We start from the raw sequence: 22,735 nt of genomic DNA, 5'->3' as shown, positions 1-22,735 counted from the left end.
AAACACGACGTAAAACTCCTTCGCGTCTACCCCATCATGACAGTGTAGTTGTTGTTGTAACAGCATAAACATTCCCCATAAATGTTTGGGAATGTCATATTATCGTAGACTCATACGCTGTTTTCCCTTCGATTATCTGTAATTATCTAGTGGTAAAATTTTACTTGTGAAACAAAAGCAACACTTTTATAACTGCCCTAATACGATAGGAAAATATAACAAGTACGACAAACAAACTTGTGAAAATTAGGAATCAAAGGCATTTAAGCTAACTATTAAACTTATTCACTGTGTGAATCCACATTGTTTTTTATTCATCCTACGATTTCTGCGTATTCCATAAAAACCTATTTGGCTTACATTGCAGAATAAGTTCCAATAACAGCGCTACTGTTGATAATATACTGCCAAATAGAATTGTGTAGAAGGCCAACTGCAAATCATTTAGGGTTAGAACTTTCCATTTGTCTCCGATCTCCTCCTGGAACTCTGCAAAATTTCGCGATCTTATCTTTGCTTTGTATTTCATATCCCCAATCCAATGATCAATCAGTCCTGCGTGCACGATTTTCAGCAATAATATATTTATACTCTTTTCCAAAGGCGAGTTATTTGGAAATATGAAAGCTATGTGATAGTTCTTGGGGCATTCTGGTATTTTGTGAATTTTCTTCTTTATGAAGTAGTATATATCATCGAGCTCCAGCGAAGAAGCTCGAGTAACTGCCGCAAGTTTACCCCCTCTAGCCATTATGTCAATAAGACGCTCCTCCAGTTCGGCAACCAAAAGTAGTTTTTTTTCCAAATTTTGGTATATATAAGAGCTATGACCGTAAAAAAGGTCGTCTCTCATAGCGGCATGCTTTATATATATCCGTATATTCGCTTCGTCTAATTCCTTCATCGTATTAATGTCCTTGTAGTAAAGTGGGCGTATGTATACTGTTGCCAAACTAGATTCAAAAAGTGCTCCAAAAATCACACTCACCAAACAGAGCGAGACTATGAAGATGCGTTCTGAGATAAATGGTGGGTAACATACGATATTGACACGTACCCACATCACCCAAGTATCCAAATAAATGCGCATGTATTGTAGTATATGCTTCTGAGTTAGCTGGCGACGTTCCTGGGGCTGCAACGTTGGCAATTGTGAAATTAATGAATTACTTTCGATAGCGCCCAAATTTACATGCCTCAGCAGTATCCAAATAAAAGGACTGAGTAGTCCCACGATTATAAAAGAAACCCAAATGTCGAAATTTACAGCAAACAAAGGTAATATTGATTGGGGTATACGACTTGCTTTCTTCACATAACAACACAATTCGTCCATGTATACCGGAGCAGAAAATGCCAGTTTACGAGTCAAATAATCTTTGATGAAAAACCCAGTTAATATAATGTCGGTTTCAAAGCGTACTATTCGTCCAACAGCTCCACTGTAGCTCCCATTCTTGGTTCGAGCGCTGCAAGTAAAATAATAATCGATTTTTATTCACTGCATTGGTGCCCTTAATTTTTCGTAAAATAACAACAAATTCACGTTTCCTATATTTCTATATTGCGGCTGCTAGAGATCGAGTGTCATTACAACTTGTGCAATATTTGGAAATATACATACACTAGTCAAAAAAGTTAACGTTCTGGGCCAGTTTCATTGTTTTTTTTGTCTCCGAATGCTAAAAACCGCATGAAACTTTTTTAAACTTAATTGTCAAGACATGAAATTACTTAATATGATAGAATTATTGTCCCAGGTCATAAAAGAGCCACCTTCGCAGCTCGCGAATATCTCTCCAACACTTCTGACACCCGGATTCGTTTTTTTACACCGCTAAAAATTATGGATTGCCATTAATCATATCAGAACTTATGATTATAGGCGAATTCAAGTCTAGCTTCAATTCGGCTAGCCTATTTGGATATTTTAAATTCGAATCTTTACTCAAAATTTGTTGTCTTCTTTTCGTAACATTGGGAGAAAGTTCACATCTAATTTGGTTAGGGCTGGTGTTTTTATTATCTCTCTGTTACACCTGTCGTCAATCTTAGGCCTTGGATTAGTTCTTGTAATCTTTCCATAACCAGCAAGATTTTTCAATAAATTGTTGATGGTATTTTTATTTCGATTTACTTTTAGCGCTATTTTGGAAACTGAGACTCCCGATTCACTATAAGCTAGAATACTGGCACGCTCCTCGGTAGATAGCTGCATAGTTTCATAAAAAGTTATTTTCCCCGCGTGAAAATTATTTATTTGCCAATGGAAACTACTCAACTTACCTTAACGAATCTTTTGAATTGTGAAATGTGTATAAAAATATCACGCAATTTCCACAACAAGAAATAAAATCTTAACGAAAGTACTTATCTCTTACGACTATTTCCTTCAAGAAACTCAAATTCCAAGCTAAGTTCAAACGCACTTATTCCATTGCAAAGGAATTGAAGATTTATCAGATACAAGTTTGAAACCATTTGCATAAGAATAATTATAATTATGTTAATTTCATCGTCGACATAAAGTGAAGAAACATAGAGAACTTTTTACTTCACCTAATGAGAATGCATCCTATTTTTATTTAGGGATAAGTTCACATATCATGAAAAGTATAAAATTGTCCCATACATTTTTGTGAAATGCTACTGAAGTGACAGTACTTGACCGAGTACAAACCCGAGTCGTTCCGTACACAGAGATTGTGGCACGGTTAAGAGGGTAGCTTTATGAAACAGCTGTTGGTTAAAATTTTCTTAGTATAACAACTCGCACTCCAATTGCATTGCACTTCTGGTGGACTTTCGGCACAACCACTTTTTTGACTTTGATAGTTTAAATCAATAAATTCTAAATTTTCTAGGCTATTGAAATAAATTCTTTAACTATAACTTTAAATGCTTAGACAGACAGGTAGAAAGTACCAAGTCGCTTAAACACGTGTTGTGAAAAATCCACGGATATTATATTTTTTTGATATGCATCTCAAATGTCATACCGGGTGTAATTTAGCAAAATGTTCACTTCTAGATTTTCTGTTTGATCAACATTAATGGATTGACGGGCATTGTTAACATACCCAAAAAAATCATTATCGGGCCATTGTAGATCCATTGTGAAATTCATTTTTTGTGCTAACAAATCAGCTACTTTGCTATCAGCACCGGTAGTTCCAATTATTTTACTTGTCGTCTCGTTCGTAAAATGTTGGATATTCGAATACACAGAGCTAAAAATGTATGTTCGTAGCGGATAGCCATGGAGATTATGAAAAATACTCTCGTAACTTGAATCACTTAATCGAATCATTTCTCCATAGTGCGCGCCATTTTTCGGAAAAGGATTCAGAAATAAGCAGTCACTACTGGTATTGTCACTGTTATTTGGAATGATATAGTAAATTTGTATGGCGCCTTTTTCGGTCCACATCTGTCGAGCCAAATCCAGTAATTGTTATTTATTTGGTTGATCTAACAAAATATTAATCAAGATTCCCTTACGTGAGCCATATTTACTTAAATGCGTTGGCAAATTTTTACTGCTCACTACAAAAGCCCAATGCCGTTGATTGGCGTGAAAGTGAAGTTCTATTTGGCCCACACTCAGCTGTAGTGGACAAAACGACTGTTGTAAAAGTTGCTGTACGATGCTATTTTCAAAATATTGTGATTCAAATAAATGTAAATTGAGAAAGTCCACGCCACGCAGAAGCTCGCTAAAAGTGTTAAAACCAAGTTGAGTATTGTTCTTGTAAGAGCTCGCTTGAATTGTAACTAACTCCAAAAGCGGTTGAGTTTCTTGGTATTCTGCCATATTAAAAGCACAAAAACTTATCATTAAACACCGCTTTAAAAATTCTGACATTGCGCGTCCTTGTTGAAATTGAAATGAGCTCTCTCGTGTGCTAATGTCGTATTTATTGCAAAGTATTAATAATGCTGAACATACTCTTACATACATATCAGGTTGATGATAAGTGCGTGTTCCATAATCCAAGACACCCCCTATAATAACAGTGCTTGCACTAGAGAAGTTTTGCAAACAAATTTTTATGTTGACAATTAATTGACAGGATCTTTGTTTGCCTTTATACAATGTGTGTCAAGTGTCAACTCTTGTCAGAGGACTAATACTCCAAACTTAGCTGCATAGTTGTTATCAGACAATAAATGTCGGTTGCATTTTTACCACCCATAAACGCATATACTTAGGGTTTTGTCAGTCAGCTATTCACATACTCGATACTTGCGTATATTGATAAATGAATTGCGGACGCAGGTGGGCGGCTTTCTTACTGCCCATAATACGATAGCGATAGTATCAATTTAGCTTTACCTACACGTTTAATTACATTATTTTGGTATAGTGACAGTTGTTGGGCAAATCCAAAAAGATACGAAGGATATTTGAGCCTAAATTTTTGGTACATGCTTGTGTGTGGTGTGCCTGCAAAGGGTCCTGGTTATAACAGCTAATGCGGACATGAAACATGAAATTGATTAGTAGGTCTGCATATATATTTTTATTAATTTATCTTATATATAAAATAAAGTAAACTTTTTGTGTGTGTTCGCTAACCGGCCGTGTCTTTGCACCGAATTAAACCAAACTTACACACATTGTTAAGAAGGTATTGAAGATGGTTTCCGTACAGTTTGGATACCTCTTGGTGGATAGGGTTCGAGATATAGGTCAAAAAGTGGACCCGGGTAACCTTCGGATGTGTATGTACAATATGGATATCAAATTGAAGCTGTTGGTGAATGCTTTAGTATAGAGTATTTTTCATGCCGCTCCGTGACTGGGGTCTCGAGATATAGGTCAAAACGTGGACCCGGGTAACCTTTGGTTGTGTATGTACAATATGGGTATCAAATGAAAGCTGTTGATAAGTGCTTTAATACGGGGTAATTTTCATACCTATTGATGACTAGGGTCTCGAAATATATGCCAAAACGTGGACCCGCCGTGTCTTTGCACCGAATTAAACCAAACTTACACATATTGTTAAGTAAGTATTGAAAATGGGTTTCGTAAAGTTTGGTTGTAATTCGGAACACTGGCAACGGGTACAGCGTTCTTTTGAACCGGCCATAATGTCGTTTACTTTTTTAACGCTTGGGGCGGAACTGAACTGTCAAATTGACAGTGTGAGTTACAATGTGTCAATATTTCTTTCTTATTTGGATGCCATAAGGAGAAGACGTAAGGGCAAAGTGTAAAAATTGTTTGTGAATTTTTTTGGAGTGGATTTTGGAACAGTGAATAATTTCTTACGAAATTTGAGAATTTAATGTGAAATCCGAATGTTCAAATGAAATTATGTGTTCGTGGAAAAAAAAAATTTTTTCGTTTTTTTTTTTTAAATATAAATGGATATTGGTTAAAAAAGCTCCAATGCTTAATAAAACATATAAATTGAAACGAAAAATTCATGGATGATCAGGAAAAAAGACGATTGTTTCTTAGTTATTCATTTGCGTTGATTTGAAATTTAAAAACAATCTTCCTTTTTCCTGATTTTCAATTTATATTGTTTATGCCAAAGCGCTTGAATAAAGAATAAAGAAATATATAATATGAAAACCATATCTTTTCTGTTCTAAACCATATCTATTCTATTTTAGTGTGCCCAGCGAAGCGGGCCAGGTTTGCTAGTTATTTATATAAAATAGTTATTTATTTTTATTTAGTCTAGGAACAGAAGTTTCTTACCGACTAATTACAACGATACGTAAAAGAACTATCGAACATGATTTAAAACTTAAAAATAGATTATACTTGTAAACTACTTAGTCCTGCCATAAGTTCGGTTACAAGTTAAGCCCGTTATAGATATGAAATTATACCTCTTTTTTTAATTAAGTTAGTTTCATTTAATCATCTAAAGATTAAAAAAAATTCATTCGAAATGGTCAACATTTGTTTTTACGACCACACAAGTCTTCAAACGATTAGGACATTCAGCTACTGCAGCACCCATGGTTTCCATGGATATTGACGTCGTTCCTCGAACTAAAGATTGTTTGATACTCTGGCAAATTTCTGTGAGGTCTTCGACAGGCCTTGACACCCCTATTGAAACTAATACACATCAATTTAGACTACACTGCCATATGCAAATAAGTCTAATTTTAAAATGAATATTCTTGTATAGCTAAACTTAAGGGTTTCGGCTTTCACTCTCAATTTCTTAAGTGGTTAATTTCCTATCTTAATAATAGACTATGTGTCGTTCGACTCAATAATGTATCGTTGTTGTTGTTGTTGTTGTTGTTGTTGTTGTTGTTGTTGTAACAGCATAAACATTCCCCATACTTACATACGGGGAATGCTGCTGGAGCGACGGTCCTTGGCCGCATATTAATCCGGGTCGTTTCGGTAACGTAGAACCGATTGTCGTGGAAACGATAATGTATCGTCTTATTCTTTTGTTGCTTCATCTGGTGCCCACCAAGGTAGTGTCCTAGGTCCGTTACTATCTATTCTCTTTATTAACGATATTTCTTTCTCTTTTTCTATGTGCAATTTTCTTCTATACGCGGATGATCTGAAGATCTATTATGAAATTAAATGTCCAGAAGATTCAGCCACTCTCCAGCGTTGGTGTGTGCGTAATCGTTTGTTCCTCAACATTAGTAAATGCGACTATACCTCTTATGCGAAAGTTTTCAATATTGTTCCAACATCTTACTGCATCTCAAACTCGCCATTAAAGACAATTAGTGAATTAAAAGACCTGGGTGTTTATTTTAACTCTAAGCTCAATTTCACCCACATAATCTATATTCTTTCTAAATCGATCGCAATGTTAGCCTTTATTCGTCGAAATAGTTCGTTTTCTGATGCCTATACTCTTAAAGTATTGTAATTCGGTCCAGGTTAGAATACGCGGTATTCGTTTGGTGACCGTTTCGTTGATCCCATTCCGCCCTATCGCTCTCGTTGCTTATTAATAAATCTAATTTCTTTAGAGTCTAGGCGTGCTCTGTACACCTAGATGACTCATAAGATCTCCACATTTTGCTTATCCGTGGATGTCGGCGTTTTCTCAAACTGTTGAGACAAAACTCAGCGATGAGTGATAGAACAGCCAGTGTGTTGCCCATCAACACCACATAGAATGCTAACTGCAAATCGATAACTGTGAGCACTTTCAAAGTATTTGTGTCTTCGATATCCATGCCTTTTATCATTATATCGATGTCAACTTCAGTTTTCATATCGTTAATCCATTTTGTGATTAGTCCAGAAGAACAAAACGCCAGCAGCAAATTATTGATGGCTTTCTCCCAGGGCGCATTCTTTGGAATGACATAGGAAATGGTGTAAAATTTCGGACATTCAGGTACGACATAAACTTGTTTGGCCAAAATGAACTGTAATGATTCGAGCATTATTGAATTTTGCCGCGTGACACTTGCTTTTCCGCCATTGTTTGCAATATCCAATATAACGTCAGCGTTCCAGTCCTGTAGATGCACTAATTTTTTATTAAGACTTGCAAATAGTGGGGATGTTTCACTAAAAAACAGATCGTCAGCCATTGAGGAGTACTTGTATATGATTTTTAGATTACTTTCGTCTAATTCCTGCAAGGTGTTGATATCGTTATAATATAGTGGGCGTATGAATGCTGTAGCCAAACTGGACTCGAATATAGCGCCAAATATGACACTCACTAAGCACATTGATGCTATAAAGATGCGTTCCGAGTTGAATGGTGGATATCTTACAATATTGACGCGCACCCAAAGTACCCATGTGTCGATATAAATTCGGATGAATTGACACCATTGGCTTCGATCCAGTGGTGTGTCAGTACATTTTCTAATATTCAGACACAGATTTAGGCGACGAATGAGCCACCAAATAAGGCAACACATGAAAGCAGTGAGAAGGAAACCCAACCAAACGTCGATACCAACCGAAAACAGTGGCAGTATTGATTGAGGAATGCGTTGAGCTTTTGGCACATAAATACACAACTTATCATCATAAACCGCTACTGTAAAGTCCATGTAATCCGACACTAGATAATCCTTAATAAAGAAACCCGTGAAGCATAAGTCGACCTTATCTTCGATAATTGAACCGATTGCACCATTATATGTACCATCTTTTGCTCGTTCACTGTAAAATAGGAAAAGAAATTAAGTGTTCCGTGGGCATATATAATATGTATGTACAAGCATATAAAGGGTCTTTCAAAAGTGACGCCTTCATGTAGACAGATACACAATTGTACACGATAGAATAACGTTCAAATGATTCAAATATAATATATTGTCAAAATAGTCGATCTTTAAGAAGAACATATAGCAAAATTCGTAATTTTTTTGGTAGAAATAATCGCCCGAATAAGGTTCGCAAAAATTTTTGAAGAAACTCGTTCTGTCGAGAATAGAAAAAGAACTGGCAGACGAATCTGTAGACGTGCTCGTGATGAACATTTAAATTAAGTAATTTTTCACATATATGTAATCGTCAAGAGACGTATTTTGAATATAGGAATAAAGAAGTAATAAAAGGTCTTTCAGCCGTTATTACATAATTGACGATCATTTTACTGCAATGGCAAACCTCTGAATGAATTTCTGCCATAAAAAAGATTCTTATAAGAAACTACTGCAGGACATCGATACGCACATCACAATTTTGAGAAGAAGCTACAGTCTGGTTCACTTGGTTAGAGGCAATAATTTTTAGAGAAGAAAATGGTGATCTAGTAATCTAAGATCTTTTGATAATTCAAGTAAAGATTGTATTTCACTCAAAAATAAAGATGCATTAAAATATTATAACGGGTGATTTTTTAGCTATTATCTTTTTAAACAGTTGGTTTAAACAGCTGACGCAGCTTTGGTGTTTTGTTTCACTGTCAAACATCTTCAGTTTGCTCCTTAATTTAACCATGAATCGTTTAACAAACGAACACCGCTTGCAAATCATTGAATTGTATTATAAAAATGCGTGTTCTGTTAAGAAAGTTTATCGCGCGCTTCTTCCATTTTATGGTCAGTTAATCGACCCACTAAAGCGGCTGTTCGAGCTATTGTGACTAAATTTAGAACCAAATTTACATTATTGGACATCAAACCACCAACACGCCTACGTAGAGGGCGAACTGAAGAAAATATCTCAGCTGTATCGGCCAGTGTTAATGATGACCATCAATTATCGATTCATCGCCGTTTGCAGCAATTGGGCCTCTGTTACTCAACAACGTGGGAAATTTTGCGAAAGGATTTAGATATGAAGCCTTTCAAAATACAGTTGGTGCAACAATTTAAGCCGAACGACCTACCGCAACGCAGAATTTTTGGTGAATGCGCTCTTGGAAAGTTGCCCGAAGATCCACTTTTTTATCGAAAAATTGTGTTCAGCGACGAAGCTCATTTTTAGATCAATGATAACGTAAATAAGCAGAATTGTCGATTTTGAAGTAAAGTTCAGCCAGAAGACTTGCAAGAGCTACCAATGTATCCAGAAAAGGTCACAGTTTGGTGCGGTTTATGGGCTGGAGGTATCATTGGACCGTACTTCTTCAAAGATGCTGCGAATCGTAACGTAACTGTGAATGGTGAGCGCTACCGTGAAATGATATCCAACCTTTTTTTGCCCAAAATGCAAGAACTTGATTTGCATGACATGTGGTTTCAGCAAGACGGTGCCACATGCCACACAGCACGCGTAACAATGGACTTGTTGAGAGGCCAGTTCGGTGAACATTTTATTTCACGTTCGGGACGTGTCAATTGGCTACCCAGATCGTGCGATATAACGCCTTTAGATTATTTTTTGTGGGGCTACGTTAAAGCTCATGTCTATTCAGAAAAGTCTGCTTCAATTAACGCATTGGAGGACAACATTAAAGCATTTATATGTGAGATACCAGCCGAAACATTGAAAAGAGTATGCCAAAATTTCACCAAGCGGATGGACCAGTTGAAGCGCAGTCGCGGTCTTCAAACATTAAATTATATGCACTGTACTATTGATTTAAATAAAAATTGCATGCATTTTTCTGAATTTTATGAGTGCAGCTGTTACGCTGTGCTTGATTTATTGAATCACTGCGATGCAAGTTTTGGCCACACTTGAAATGTGTACAGGGGCATTACCCTGTTGAAAGATCCAATTAATAGGTCCAAATGCTTCACGAATGTCGGGAAAAGATGATTCCAACAGAGCTTTATAGCTGTTTCCTCGGGAGGCAATGGCAAACCTCCAAGTGTATTTCTACCATGAAAAAGCTCCTCATAAAAAACCCTTTGATGTTCGAAGTTGTCTTAAAACTGCGAAACAACATCAAGATGCATGCCACAAATAGGAGGAAGAGCTCGGCAAAACACTTAACAGAAGTGTACGCGCAAATTATTTATTTTATTTTTATATAAATTCAGTTCGGACCGAATTTTCTTACTTGTTTTATTTAAATTTATTTTCCTATCTTTCTCATCTGGTCATCCTATAGCTACTGCGAATGTGTTTGTAATATCAGATCTTATAACAAATGTATATGTGCTTAATTTGGATAAAAAAGAGTTTACTTGATGTATAATAACCTACCCGAAATAGTTAGGATCTGGATCTTGTAAGACCATTGTGAAATTCATTCGCTGCTGTAGGAGCTCTGCCACTCTACCATCCACCCCGTAAACGTCCTTTATTGATGGATTACTATTATTTATAAATGGGCGCGCATATACTGATTTAAAAATTTGTGTCCGCAAAGGATAGCCTTGCATATCGCGAAACAATACGCTTTCCAGCGGTTCGGTACTATTATTTCGAATAATTTTGCCATATTCTTGGCGGGTAGCATCATACTCGAATGGGTTGTAGTAAAAAATGCCTTCAAATGTAAGTAAGAAAGATTTGAAAGTCCTATACTTAACCCACAACGAATGGAAAACGTTACGCAACTGGGAGCGATTTTTCGGCAATCGAGTATCGGAAACGATGAAAAAAAACACACCCGCCCGATGCACAAGACTATGTGCGAGATCATGTAATTGTTGAAAATCGGTGGCAATAACGAAACTCTCACGTTCCTTATCTCGCGTTTCCAACGACTCTGTTTTATTTATTTGGTATGTGTCATAGGCTGTGATCATCACCGGCAGTAGACTACTCCGAAGAAACCATTGCACGTAAGGATTGGCGGCTTCGCTTTGTAAATACTTTGCACGTAACAACACATTGAGATAAGGTATCTGCGAGGTATATCTGTGAAGTTCTTCGCCGATTTGTATCAAATTAAAATCGTTGTTTGTTGTATTAGAAATCATACGAAAATGCCACTGCTCCTGAGCTTTTGCCACAATGTAACACATAGAAATCAGCAGGAATAAGTTATAAATCATGATTTACGATTTGAATGTTGTTTCCTCTTAAAAATACGAATGCGCCAAGTAACGAGAACAAGTAAGCAAGTACACTGTCAGGTTGTAAATTTTCTCTATCCTTTTATAAAGGCAAATTTATTGTGGTTTGCAATGTGCTTCACATGTTTGCACTTCTACCATTAGACATTTTCGTTTGCTACACTGAGTATGAGTATTGCTCTATAAACAAACAAACGAATGTTTTCTCAGAATGCTTTGGGGTAAATAAGGATGGCCTATTCGTAACATTCGGGGCCATACGAGTTTTCAAATATTCTACTTCGTGAGTGGCTTAATCCTCTTGAAGCAATTGTTTACAAATATTATATAACTATTTGTTGACACGTTGTTATGTTGATTCTTTGATTTATAAGCAACCGCTCATTGTGTTCCCATATTTACATGTGGACACGTGTAGCTACATAGGAGTTTCACTTTCCGTGGTAAATCAAATTCAATAACACAAATTTGTGGCCTATTTTTGCAGGTATGTGTGCATAAGCATTTGCACACATACACAACCTTGATGAAAAAGTTCCTGAAATATATTCAGAAAATTCCAAATACAAGTTTATTCCTCAAAGAAATCCCTATCAACGGCAACGCACTTAGGCCAGCATTTGATCCAGCTCTCAAAACTTTTCTGGCACTTTATTTTCGGTTTTTTGACTCGATCGAACAGAAATAAATCGTAGGGAGCCGCATCAGGTAAATCCGATGGCTATTCGAAGGTATTCGTTTCGTTCTTGGTCAAAAATTCATAGATAATAATGGCACTGTGCTACGGTGCGTTGTCGCGGTGCAAAATCCACGGGTGGTTTTCCCACAAATCTTTTCTTTTTTGGCGAATTGCTTCACGTAAACTAAATAATAGTCCTTATTAACTGTCTGGCCGATGGCCGCCGTAGCCGAATGGGTTCTGGTGTGTGTAGGCTCGAATCTCCGTACATGGAACACCAAAATGATAGAAAGGTTTTTTGTAATAGCGGTCGCCCCTCGGCATGCCTCCTCATAAAACCACTTGCCGTTAGGAGTCGGCTTAAATCTGTAAGTTTCTCTATTTGTCGAACAACATAAAGATGCACACCACAAATAGAAAGAGAAGCTCAGCTAAGCACCTATAAAGGGTGTAAGTGCCAATTTTTTTTTTTTTTTTAATATCTGACCTTCTGGCTAAAATTCGTGGTGTACAACACCGTTGTAATCCATAAAACCGTGAGCATCGCTTCCTTTTTTGATTAAAAACGACGTGGTTGTTTGCCTTGGTTAATTCGAAGCTATCCACTCACTCATCTGATGTCTGCGATTGCGTGTCATACTCATAAACCCACGTCTCATTTCCAAAAAGGAGTTTTATATGTTTTGGGTCGTCTTCGGCCTTGGAAATCATATCATTGGTGGCATCAAGACGGTCCCTTTTTTGCATGAATGTCAGGTTCTTTGGGGCCAACTTTACAGCAACACGGCGCAAACTCGAATCATGAACTACAATGTCTTGAAATGTTCTAGTCCTCTGCCAGCTCCCTAATGGTTAATCTGCGGTTACTGATCAACTTTGCTCTCACTTTCCGATGTTTTCATCGTAACGACGTAACTTTTATAAATGTCAAGTAATGACAAAAAGTTTGGAAGGAATGTTAGTCACAGATGTAACAAAAAAAATTAAATCAGTTGACTTAGAGCCTTACCTGGCGGTTGTTCCAGGAAATTTTTGAATGACGTGTTTGATTGCATATAATATGCCGCACGCAACTACGGCTGTTTTGTATAAAATGCTCTCATAAATATTAATATATAAAATAAGTAAATAGTTGTAAGTTTTCTTACAATACTTTATTTATAAAACGTGAGGGAATCTTAAAAATATACATTCATACATACATACATACTCGTATTCAGTTACATAACTACATACGAATAGAGTATATACATTCATTAGTGTCATAACTCAGAAAACCAAAATGATTGGAAAAATATCTCAAAGTTTCCAATTTTCTGTTTTCTATCTTAAAGTCTATCGATAGTATTAGTATCGATATATGTTTTTGGCTCGAAATTTATTGGCCTGACCTCCAGTACCCGTTGTAGTACTTTCCGTTCGTATCTCAGTTCTTATCACTCTAACATCGGCAGGAATAACTTACTAAAACGATCTCTAATTGAATGATGTCTGGAATAGTGCCACTACTACTCTCTTACTTTTCTATCCCGCGAATATTTTGTTAACCAGACCAGATACTCATCTATACGATAAGCGTGCAGCGGCCCGCAGGGAAAAATGGGACGCATTCATCAAATGTCCGGCCCACACTTCAATTATTTCATAAACTTCTAGGTAACTCATATTCCAATACGATCGATTAGATCAAATTCAAATTGTCTGAGCCGCCCGGCTTGCAGTTCTTCATGGAGGACCAGTAGGAAGCCGTACAATATTGAAAATATATAATCGAATTACTTACCAAGTTGGCATAAGGCAGAAACCTTCATTTAACGGTTTTCTTTCCTAAACTTAGTTATTTTCATAGCGTATAAATGTTATTCTCAAGGCAATGAGCGTTTTGCTTACGTAGTTCATATACGACTACGAAGTTGGGATGAAGTTTAGATAATCTCGTAGGTAATTTTGTTATTGTAGCAGTTCATCAAGCCTTGTCGGTACGGTGTAATCATCAGCCGTCAGCATCAATATCATTTATCGGTAGGCCCAAAGAAAAGAAAATTGTGTCGACGAGGTGGGAGAGGGGTGTTAGGTGAGCGGGATAGAAGCAGCACATGGATAGATAGTTAGTGTCGTGCAGAGTATCTTCACATGTTGAGCATATATCGGAGTCAATTCTGGATAGGTAGGAGCTTAACCTACTACAAGATTCTGAACGCAATTGTACCAAGATGGCGCGGGTCTCACAGCTGGAGCTGTTCATCTGCGATGGGTAGTGGTTGGACTCCGATGATGGCATTCGGGAGGCGGGAGTTTCGAAAGTGGTGAGATAATCCCGATGAATACCATTTAACACCTGTCTATAAACTGTTGGTTTCAGTAGGTGTTTGTAGTCCTTGATCAGACCTCTCTGTTGGTTGAGGTAGCTTCGAGAGATAAGATGTTGAAAAACAAGGGTGAAAGGACACCACCCTGCGGCACTCCTTGTTTGATCCTCCTCTATTTTGAGTTTTAATCCCGAAATATTACTGACGAGTGTCGACATACATATACAACTCTTCAGTCCCGGCCGGAAGATCGACTTCGGAATATGATTTAGTTCTGGTTAAGTTCGAGATTTATCTGCATGTTTATGGCGTTAAGTTGTATTGTATAGTGGTGATGTGCCCTTTGTTCAGGTGTTTAGTAAAGAATCGGAAGAAAAGCTTCAAGTGTCGTCACTATGGAGGGTTTCCCAGGTTTCAATGCTGAATGAGACCACTCTCTCTATTTTCCACTTGTCAAGGATGATGAGAATAGCTCAAATTTTTTAACATCAGCATGTTGATTCCCGTCGGGACCAATGGCTTTGGAAACTTTAGCTTTTCTGATGGCCACCTTGACATCTTCGCTGGAAAAAGTAAGCGGTGCTCTGTTGTTTGCCAGATTTTGCACCGTCTGGTAGCACGACGTTTAGATCTGTTGACCGAAGGATGCACTATACATTGTCGGCTAAAATAGTTCGGGCATCGCTTCGCGTCCGACGAAACAAGTCCACCAAAGGTGATTGATTGCCACTCTGTTATTATTAACTTCGTCGGGGTCGACAGCGACCTTACGGCGACAAGAGTCTCTTTACGCTAAAGATGGATAAGCAAATTGAGATCTTTTATCCGAGGATTTGCAAAAACATTCACGAAAAATGTGAAACGCGTTATCCTTATCATTCCTAACCAGTATGAGCCATTCAGAAACTTTAGGATATCCCTGATTTCCACAGTATTGAAGTCTTCCAAATTGAAAAATTACTTACCTAAAATGGTGAATCTTCGTGTGGATAGAGCAGGACAGTGGAAAAATCTGGGTCTGAATGTCCTGTCTAATACTCAGACCCAGATTTTTACACTGTCCTGCCTGCTCTATCCACATTAACTGAAATTAGTATGCTAAAACTGTACATAGTAGCTTACATATTGTATTTAATCCGTGTTATATTTGCAATTTTTAATATTTTAAACAAGTTCTTTTGCATTTAATAAATACTTACTTACTTAATTGGCCGTAACAGCCCATTACCGAGTTACATCCTGCCGAGTAATGTCTCGCCAGTTACTCACGCAAAGAGAAGTCAGACAAGAGAAAACAAGCCCTCCTTATCGACCGCCAATTAACGTCTCAAACAGCTTCTTCGCCGGAGCAGTTCCTTCTATAGTCGTCCCTAACCCAGCCACCTAGTCGCTGCAGGGTGGCTCGTTTGACTATGTCGATATCTCCGTAAAACCGTAACCGTCACCTACGCCAGCAGGGCCAAAAATCGTACGAAAACTCCAAGAGCGGCTGCATCTGATTGTTTGACTGTCCAGTTTTCATCGCCATAGAGAAACACCGGGATGATGAGCGTCTTGTGGAATGTTGTTTTTGTTCGTCGAAGAGGGCTTTCCTACTCAGATGCGCACTTAGCCCAAAGTAGCACCTGTTGGCAAGAATTATCCTTCGCTTGATTTCACGGCTGACATCGTTATTGCTGGCAATAGCGGTACCAAGATATATGAAGTGCTTGACCACATCGCATTTATAGTTTTTAACTTCGATCTGCGGTTCAAGATGCCGCGACTCACTGCAGGACGCCAGCATATACATATTTAGGTTTAACCCTCGTTTACCGGCAGACTCAATTGTGCCGAATCCTTTTCAATAGCGTAAAAGCGGCGACGATATCCCGCTTAGTCTGATGTCGATGTCATCAGCATACGCAAGGAGCTGGACACTTTTATAGAAAAACCTCCGTTTGGTTCCACCCCCGCGTTACGGACAAACTTGAAGAGATTTCATGGTAATGGGGGATATGACATGAAACCTCGAATGGTTTCAAAAGCTTTGGAGCTTTGTGTGCTGCTCAACGTCCTTCTGCCGTATCAGCTTAGCAGGGAATCCGAACTCAGGCACTATGCTATATAGTTTTATAATTAAACAGGCAAAAATAAGAGTTGTACGCCAACTGAAAATAAAAAGGGAATAGGAATGCCATATTGCTTTCTTCTTTTTTTAAAATGGATGTAGGAAAAATTTTCAAATTGAATTAATGAAATCGTTGTAGATGAATTCATATAACTACGCATTAATTAAAAAGATGATTAATAGTTGTAGACCACTGTATTCATCGGGTAAATGGCAAAAACCACAATGGTAATCGTAATGGATTGTTTGCATTCCGCCCAAGTTATTTGCCTTTGCGGCGCAAACAATCAAGAGGCGGTGGATCAAGGTGATTATGGTGTAAGTTTTCTTGCGATTTAGAACGTTTTGGCGTAATGTTAAGATTGGATACCGCCTTTTGACAAATATTTATTTGAGAAGTTGCGGAATGAGCTCATTTGTGTTAAAGCTGTAATTAGTAAATATCAGTGGAGAAGTCTATTGGTTCACCACTGTATATTTTATTTTTGTCCACTTTATGAAGCAGTTTAAATTAAGAAACCGAAAGAAAATCAACGCAAAAGCTGAAATTGTTTAAGAAAAACGTTAATTATTAAGATGCCCAAAAATGTTGGTAGCCTATTGCAAATTGCAATTTGTCTCGAATTTCCCGTGCCTTACACTTCGTACTAATGTAGATTGATTTCTATTAAAAAAAGAACAATCGGACGTAGACTAATACGGTGGTTATAAAACCAGCAGCCAAGCACTTTGCTTGTTTTCTTTTCGAAGTGTATCTGCCTTGATCGATGAAGAAATCTGCACTTTTCTGTAGTCATAACATTGCTAGAAATCAATCATAAACCACCAAATAGTTCTGAATTGGGTACAAAACGAAGTTCGAAAATGTAACAAAAAAAATTCATTTGGTGGAATTTCCAACTGTGAGCTGTGAAACATTTTGAAGTGAATGATTACTCATCATCATCATGACAATTACATCTCGGGGTGAGCCAGTGATCCTTTTCAATATCTCCCCAAACGTCTCGGTTCATTGCATCGCTCCTTCTAGTGTTTATGCGTATTCGTAGGTATTCTTGAGTACCATTAATCCATCTTGTAAGGGGTATTCCGCGTTTCTTTCTTCACATAAAAGTTGAAGATCTTTTTCTTTTCAGTTGTTCTTCTTCGTTGTTTTATCTTCTCCCATCAGCTTCTTTTAATGGACCAAATCAGTATCTTTTGCTCAAAGCATAAGTTACTATTGATCTTATTAGGCTCTTATAGATTTGCAGCTTACACGGCCATGAAAGCAGTTTGTTTTTGAGCAGTTTAAGATGTGTTACTTCTCTGTTGGAAGCTTGGATTCTATCGCTAACGTACTATATATTAGGTGGTCCGCTGTTCAGTTAAATTCAGTTATAAGTCACAATGTAAAAAAGAGTAAGAGTAATAAACAAAATTTATGTATTCAAAATTTAAATAACTTTTATATAATAATTGTTGTATATTTTTTATTTTATTTGTGTATTTAATAGGACTATGTATTAATAGGACTGATTAAGTCTTGTCGGCAGTATAGCCCTCTACCCTTTTGAGTAACGTAAAATCCTTCTAGGCTAACGATCTTCTATTTGTTAATTGTTTGGATCTTTAGTTTTTTCTGCATTTAGCTTTTGACGTTTCTTTAAAATGTGTTTCCGTGGTGTTCTGTAAATGCATCATCTTCATCTTGTAAGATCGTGGTTCTTTGCAATTTTCGTTAATCATTTCGGAAAACCAAATTGATTAGGTTTGATTATATTTGCGCATTGTACTTTCGCAGCCTTGACTGGTAAAAAGTAACTTGTGTGTTCTGGAATTTTCAGAATAAGTCTTATATTGATGTTTATTTATGCGTTTTGGCTTCAAAATTTTATTAGCACTAATGTTTTAGTGGTAGTTAAAATAAGGGTTTCCTTATCACTAAATTTTCAGTTTTTTAGTATTTTAACTATCCGCTTATTGATTAATTACTTAGTGCACTATGCCCATCCCTGATTTGTGGACGGCATTTTGGTTTTCTGTAGAAGCGAAGTTCGGCCGGACTAAAATATTTGTGCCACTCAATTTTGATTTATAAAAGCCGATATTTGGAAATGGATTATGTGGTCGAAGTATTTATTGCCTTATTACGCATTGAGACCCTGAAAAGGATCTTCACAGCCTATCTTGCACTTGGTTATATACCATCCCAATGGCGAGGTGTAAGAGTAGTATTTATTTCGAAACCAGGAAAAGACGATTATTCCCGAGCAAAAAGTTTTAGACCAATCAGTTTGACATCGTTCGTGTTGAAAATTCTAGAACGAGTGGTGGAGAAACATATTGCCGGGGTATTGCCGAGAAGTCCACTTAGTAGAAATCAAGACGCTTACCAGAGTGGAAAATCATGTGAATCAGTCTTACACGATCTTGTTAGAAAGATTGAAGCCGGGCTGGAAGCTGACGAATACACAATGGGCGTGTTCGTGGACATTGAGGGGCTTTTGATAATGCCACTTTCAGCTCAATATGTTCTTCTACCGAACGACACGGAGTTAATCAAGCCATTGTAAAATGGATATATTCCATGCTCTCTGAGAGGCTGTTAAGTGCTGGTGGGAACAGTGACGAACTAATCACCACCAGAGCCAAGCAAGGATGTCCCCAAGGGGGTGTTCTTTCTCCGCTGCTGTAGTGCTTGGTCGTAGACTCTCTAACAGCGGAGATGCAGGAACTCGGTTTTCTTGTCCAAGCATATGCGGACGATGTCTGTGCGCTAATATCAGATAAATCCCTGAGGAGGCTTTGCACGATAGTGGAGAGGATTCTGAACAAAATCGATGACTGGTGCATGAGACAAGGTCTTTCCGTTAATCCGAACAAAACAACCATTGTCTTGTTCACGAGAAAACGGAAAATAGACTCAGTCTTCCAACACTGAAAGGTGTAACACTTGTTCTTTCCGATAAAGTTACATATCTAGGAGTAATCTTGGATAAGAAGCTGACTTGGGAGACACACGTTTCACTGAAGGTGAATCGCGCATTAAGGATTTTTCAGCAATGCCGCAGAGCCTTTGGTAAAACCTGGAGTCTGAAACCTGCTGTGGTCCTATGGATATACACAGCACTTATCAGACCAATCATCATCAATGTAGGTTGCAAAGAAATGTATGTTTATGCATCACGGATGCTATGAGTAGAACCTCTGGTGATGCCCTAAATGCTATGTTTGATTTGCTCCCCCTGGATCTTAAGGTACAACAGGAAGCAATGTGTAGGCTCCATAAATATGGTTTCTGGCACGAAGACGGAACTTCGGGACACAGAGAACTCTTTAAATTGCTATCTGAGCAGTATCCACTGTTTTTGGCACCTAAAGACGACCTGATACCCACAGTTTCATTTGGAAGGAAATTTGATGTCATTGCTCACGCAATGGAGCAATCCAGAATGCATGCAGGGAGGTTTGACGTATATTTTCTTTACCGATGGGTCCAAGAATGAAATAGGGTCTGGAGCCGGATGGTACTTAAACGATAGTAATAAGTATCACTATGCTATGGGGAAAATGGCAACTGTTTTCCAAACGGAAGTTTTTGCCATCCTGAAAGTAGCCAAATGGATTATCGAGAGGAGATGGAGCGGGAAACAGATTGGAGTTTTCAGTGACAGTCAGGCTGCACTGAAGGCCCTGGAGAACGCGCACCAAAACTCAAAGATTGTTAAAGAAAGTAAGAAGAAGCTTAATTCTGTCGCAAGACGAAACAGGCTTGTACTTTTATGGGTTCCAGGGTACTCCGGTGTTCAAGGAAACGAAATTGCCGATGAATTGTCCAACTGAGGATCAGCGGTTCCCCCACAAGGGGACCCGATATCTCATTAGATTAAATGGTAAATTGAGGCGCCGATTTTCTCGATTTAGTAATTAAAATATTAAGCTATCACATCCTTCCAGCAAACGAGCGATATACAATATTGCATATGTACATACATAGCACACCTTTCCGCAAAGCTTCATAATTAAACAATTTCCATCCAAGTAAAAGTGTTTACGTATTTGAATACCAAGTACTCGTACAATATAGTAAAGTTACAAAATGTTTTCAAAATATTCGTTTAGCTTTGAAATGAATTTACTATTTAACTCTTTTATTTCAGACGACATTATTCGTTTACGACAACAGCAGCAACACATCATCGATTCTGACGAATACGAAGACGATAATGAGCCATCGTCATCTTCATCGGCACGGCAACGACGTGGGCAAAACGTAGTCGAGGTAGAGGTCGATCCAACCGTACAACCAACAAAAAAGTTGAATGGCGTGCGTCGAATCAATGACGCTGCCGTTATGGAGCGCAGTAATAATCGTAATGAATCGAATATTAATTCAGAACGTCTGATCAGTTTTAGCGTGGAACGTGTGATCAGTGGACACTCTCCCACCCAATTAGACTCTAGTTTGCAAATTAGCACTGAAAATCCGCAAATGTTATCCAGCGACTCATCTTCCGCGACACCAATCATAAATAATACTGTGTCTGGCGCAGTAGAAACAACTCAACTACCTCAAATGCAAAGCACAGAATCAATATACAATATTTGCAATATTAGTGATAGCAGTATCAACAACAACATCAACAATAACAATAATAACAGTAGCGGCAGCAGCATTAGTCAAATGGTCATACCAAATCGTCGACGCCGCGCACACCTGGCTCTTTTGGACAACTACTCGAGTCATTCGAATTCCAGACTTTCTAACAGTAGTTTTCCAGACGATGCAATCGAGTCGTCAACCTCATCTTCATGCTGTGTCAACGACGTGGGTTCTGGTGCGAACGAAAACGGTTCGAATGTCACCAATGGTGGCAATAGTGGCAATGACGATAGCAGGCATGTCACACACATTTATTCAACACCTCTGAAACGCCGAAGGATTGCTGTTGTCCCTACACGTGACGACGAGGCTGATTCTGATCCCGATGTCGATGTAAAGTGGAATCACCATAATAACAACAACAATATAGTGCATAATGATCATGACTATCCGATTAGTAGCAACAGAATCCGCAACGTCAACAGCAGCAACAATTTCCATCTCAACACAATTGAATCGAATGGAATATGTGAAGGTGCCGAAACATCAGATACGACTGATCCTCTCTTACAGAAATCGCATCATATCGGCATTAACAACGGCAGCACTAACAATAACAATGCTAGTCACCATAGTTATGAAGTAAACGGTGCGCAAAGTACCTTTTCAATGCACCAGCAAAATGTCACTTTATTGCTTCGTACGCCGGACAGCGGAATTAGTATAGGTGCCACTGTGACACCTGGGCAAGCGAGCATCATATGTCCCAATTCTAGTGATTCGACGACTAGTCATTGGCATCACAGTAACGGTGGTTTATCCAGCAGTGAAGGCGGCGCCACACCGACCAACAACAATGGAACTGTGAGCACTCATCGTATGTTGCCACTTTGTGACGAAAACGCGAATACGCCAATGGGATTGTTTCAGCAGAAAGTGGCACGTGTACGACGCAATTATCGCCAAAAATTTTGTGAAGAGTCTGATGAAAGTGATTAAATAGAACTGAACCAGAAATAGTTACAAAAAAGATTAACAAATAAACAAAAAATCATGAAATTTAATCGAAAAAAAAGATATGCCCAAACAAAAACTAAGAGTAGTAGAGACTAAGATTACCCTTTATTTTTATTCAACCACAGTTCGCTAGAAGCGTCTCACGTTTTCCAAGTACGCACATGGCGTCCTGAATTAAGCAAGATTACTTAACCTGTACTTTATCTGTAGACTATGCAGCAACTCATTAATATTTACTTACATACAAAAACATACTTATTGCATAAGAACAATTCAAAATTTATGACATTTTCTGTGAATACCTAAAATCGTATATACATACATACTTACAAAATCATTAAGCATTAGTGAATGCGTATTTCTATCAATAAAATATAACGATAAGTTCGTTCTATCAAAACAAAAATCTATATATGCATGCATTTCGGATATTTGTATTCCACATCTGATGGGTTTTTATTTTGTAAAGCTACACCTTTTCACTTCACCAGATCAATGATTATGCACACATCAATGCAGAAGTATTTAATATATACATACATATCTAGAACTCTATCCATGTAACGACGTTCAAAATAAGCAAAAAGGATAAACCGAGCTACACTTAAGAGACCGTACAAGAACTGTACTTAAACTACGATACT

At 37.9% G+C, this 22,735-nt stretch overlaps 3 protein-coding genes across 8 annotated transcripts in view; 1 reads left to right on the top strand and 2 right to left on the bottom strand.

The window, feature by feature from the left end:
• LOC128856029 (uncharacterized protein DDB_G0287625) overlaps positions 1 to 22,497 on the top strand; it is a 32,462-nt gene extending 9,965 nt beyond the window's left edge. For all 6 annotated transcript variants that reach the window (XM_054091381.1, XM_054091382.1, XM_054091383.1 and 3 more), the window contains one exon: positions 20,632 to 22,497. In XM_054091381.1, the coding sequence (XP_053947356.1) occupies positions 20,632 to 22,073 (1,442 nt within the window). In that variant the 3' untranslated portion in view covers positions 22,074 to 22,497. The remainder of the gene's footprint in view (positions 1 to 20,631) is intronic.
• LOC128861026 (uncharacterized) lies at positions 320 to 3,510 on the bottom strand. Its single transcript, XM_054098900.1, has 3 exons — positions 3,502 to 3,510; positions 3,081 to 3,430; positions 320 to 1,469 (listed from the first exon to the last, which is right to left on the bottom strand). Exons 1-3 carry the CDS (start codon positions 3,508 to 3,510, stop codon positions 320 to 322), a joined length of 1,509 nt encoding a protein of 502 aa, XP_053954875.1.
• On the bottom strand, positions 6,979 to 11,370 carry LOC128861020 (uncharacterized). The gene is made up of 2 exons (XM_054098887.1): positions 10,574 to 11,370; positions 6,979 to 8,134 (listed from the first exon to the last, which is right to left on the bottom strand). The coding sequence occupies exons 1-2, from the start codon at positions 11,368 to 11,370 to the stop codon at positions 6,979 to 6,981; spliced, it is 1,953 nt and encodes a 650-aa protein (XP_053954862.1).
• Positions 22,498 to 22,735: the final 238 nt, after the last annotated feature.

The sequence above is a fragment of the Anastrepha ludens genome, chromosome 2 (genome assembly GCF_028408465.1).
Source record: "Anastrepha ludens isolate Willacy chromosome 2, idAnaLude1.1, whole genome shotgun sequence".
In the NCBI taxonomy this organism is placed as follows: domain Eukaryota; kingdom Metazoa; phylum Arthropoda; class Insecta; order Diptera; family Tephritidae; genus Anastrepha; species Anastrepha ludens.
The sequence above is the reverse complement of the archived record's forward strand: the minus strand, read 5'-3'. Positions and strand labels throughout refer to the sequence as shown.

Coding starts and splice junctions, on each gene's coding strand:
- LOC128861020 (XM_054098887.1), bottom strand. CDS start 11,370: ATGATTTATAACTTATTCCTGCTGATTTCTATGTGTTACATTGTGGCA. Junction 8,135..10,573: donor CCAGATCCTAACTATTTCGG/GTAGGTTATTAT, acceptor CCTATTTTACAG/TGAACGAGCAAAAGATGGTA.
- LOC128861026 (XM_054098900.1), bottom strand. Junction 1,470..3,080: donor CCCGATAATGATTTTTTTGG/GTATGTTAACAA, acceptor TTTTACTTGCAG/CGCTCGAACCAAGAATGGGA.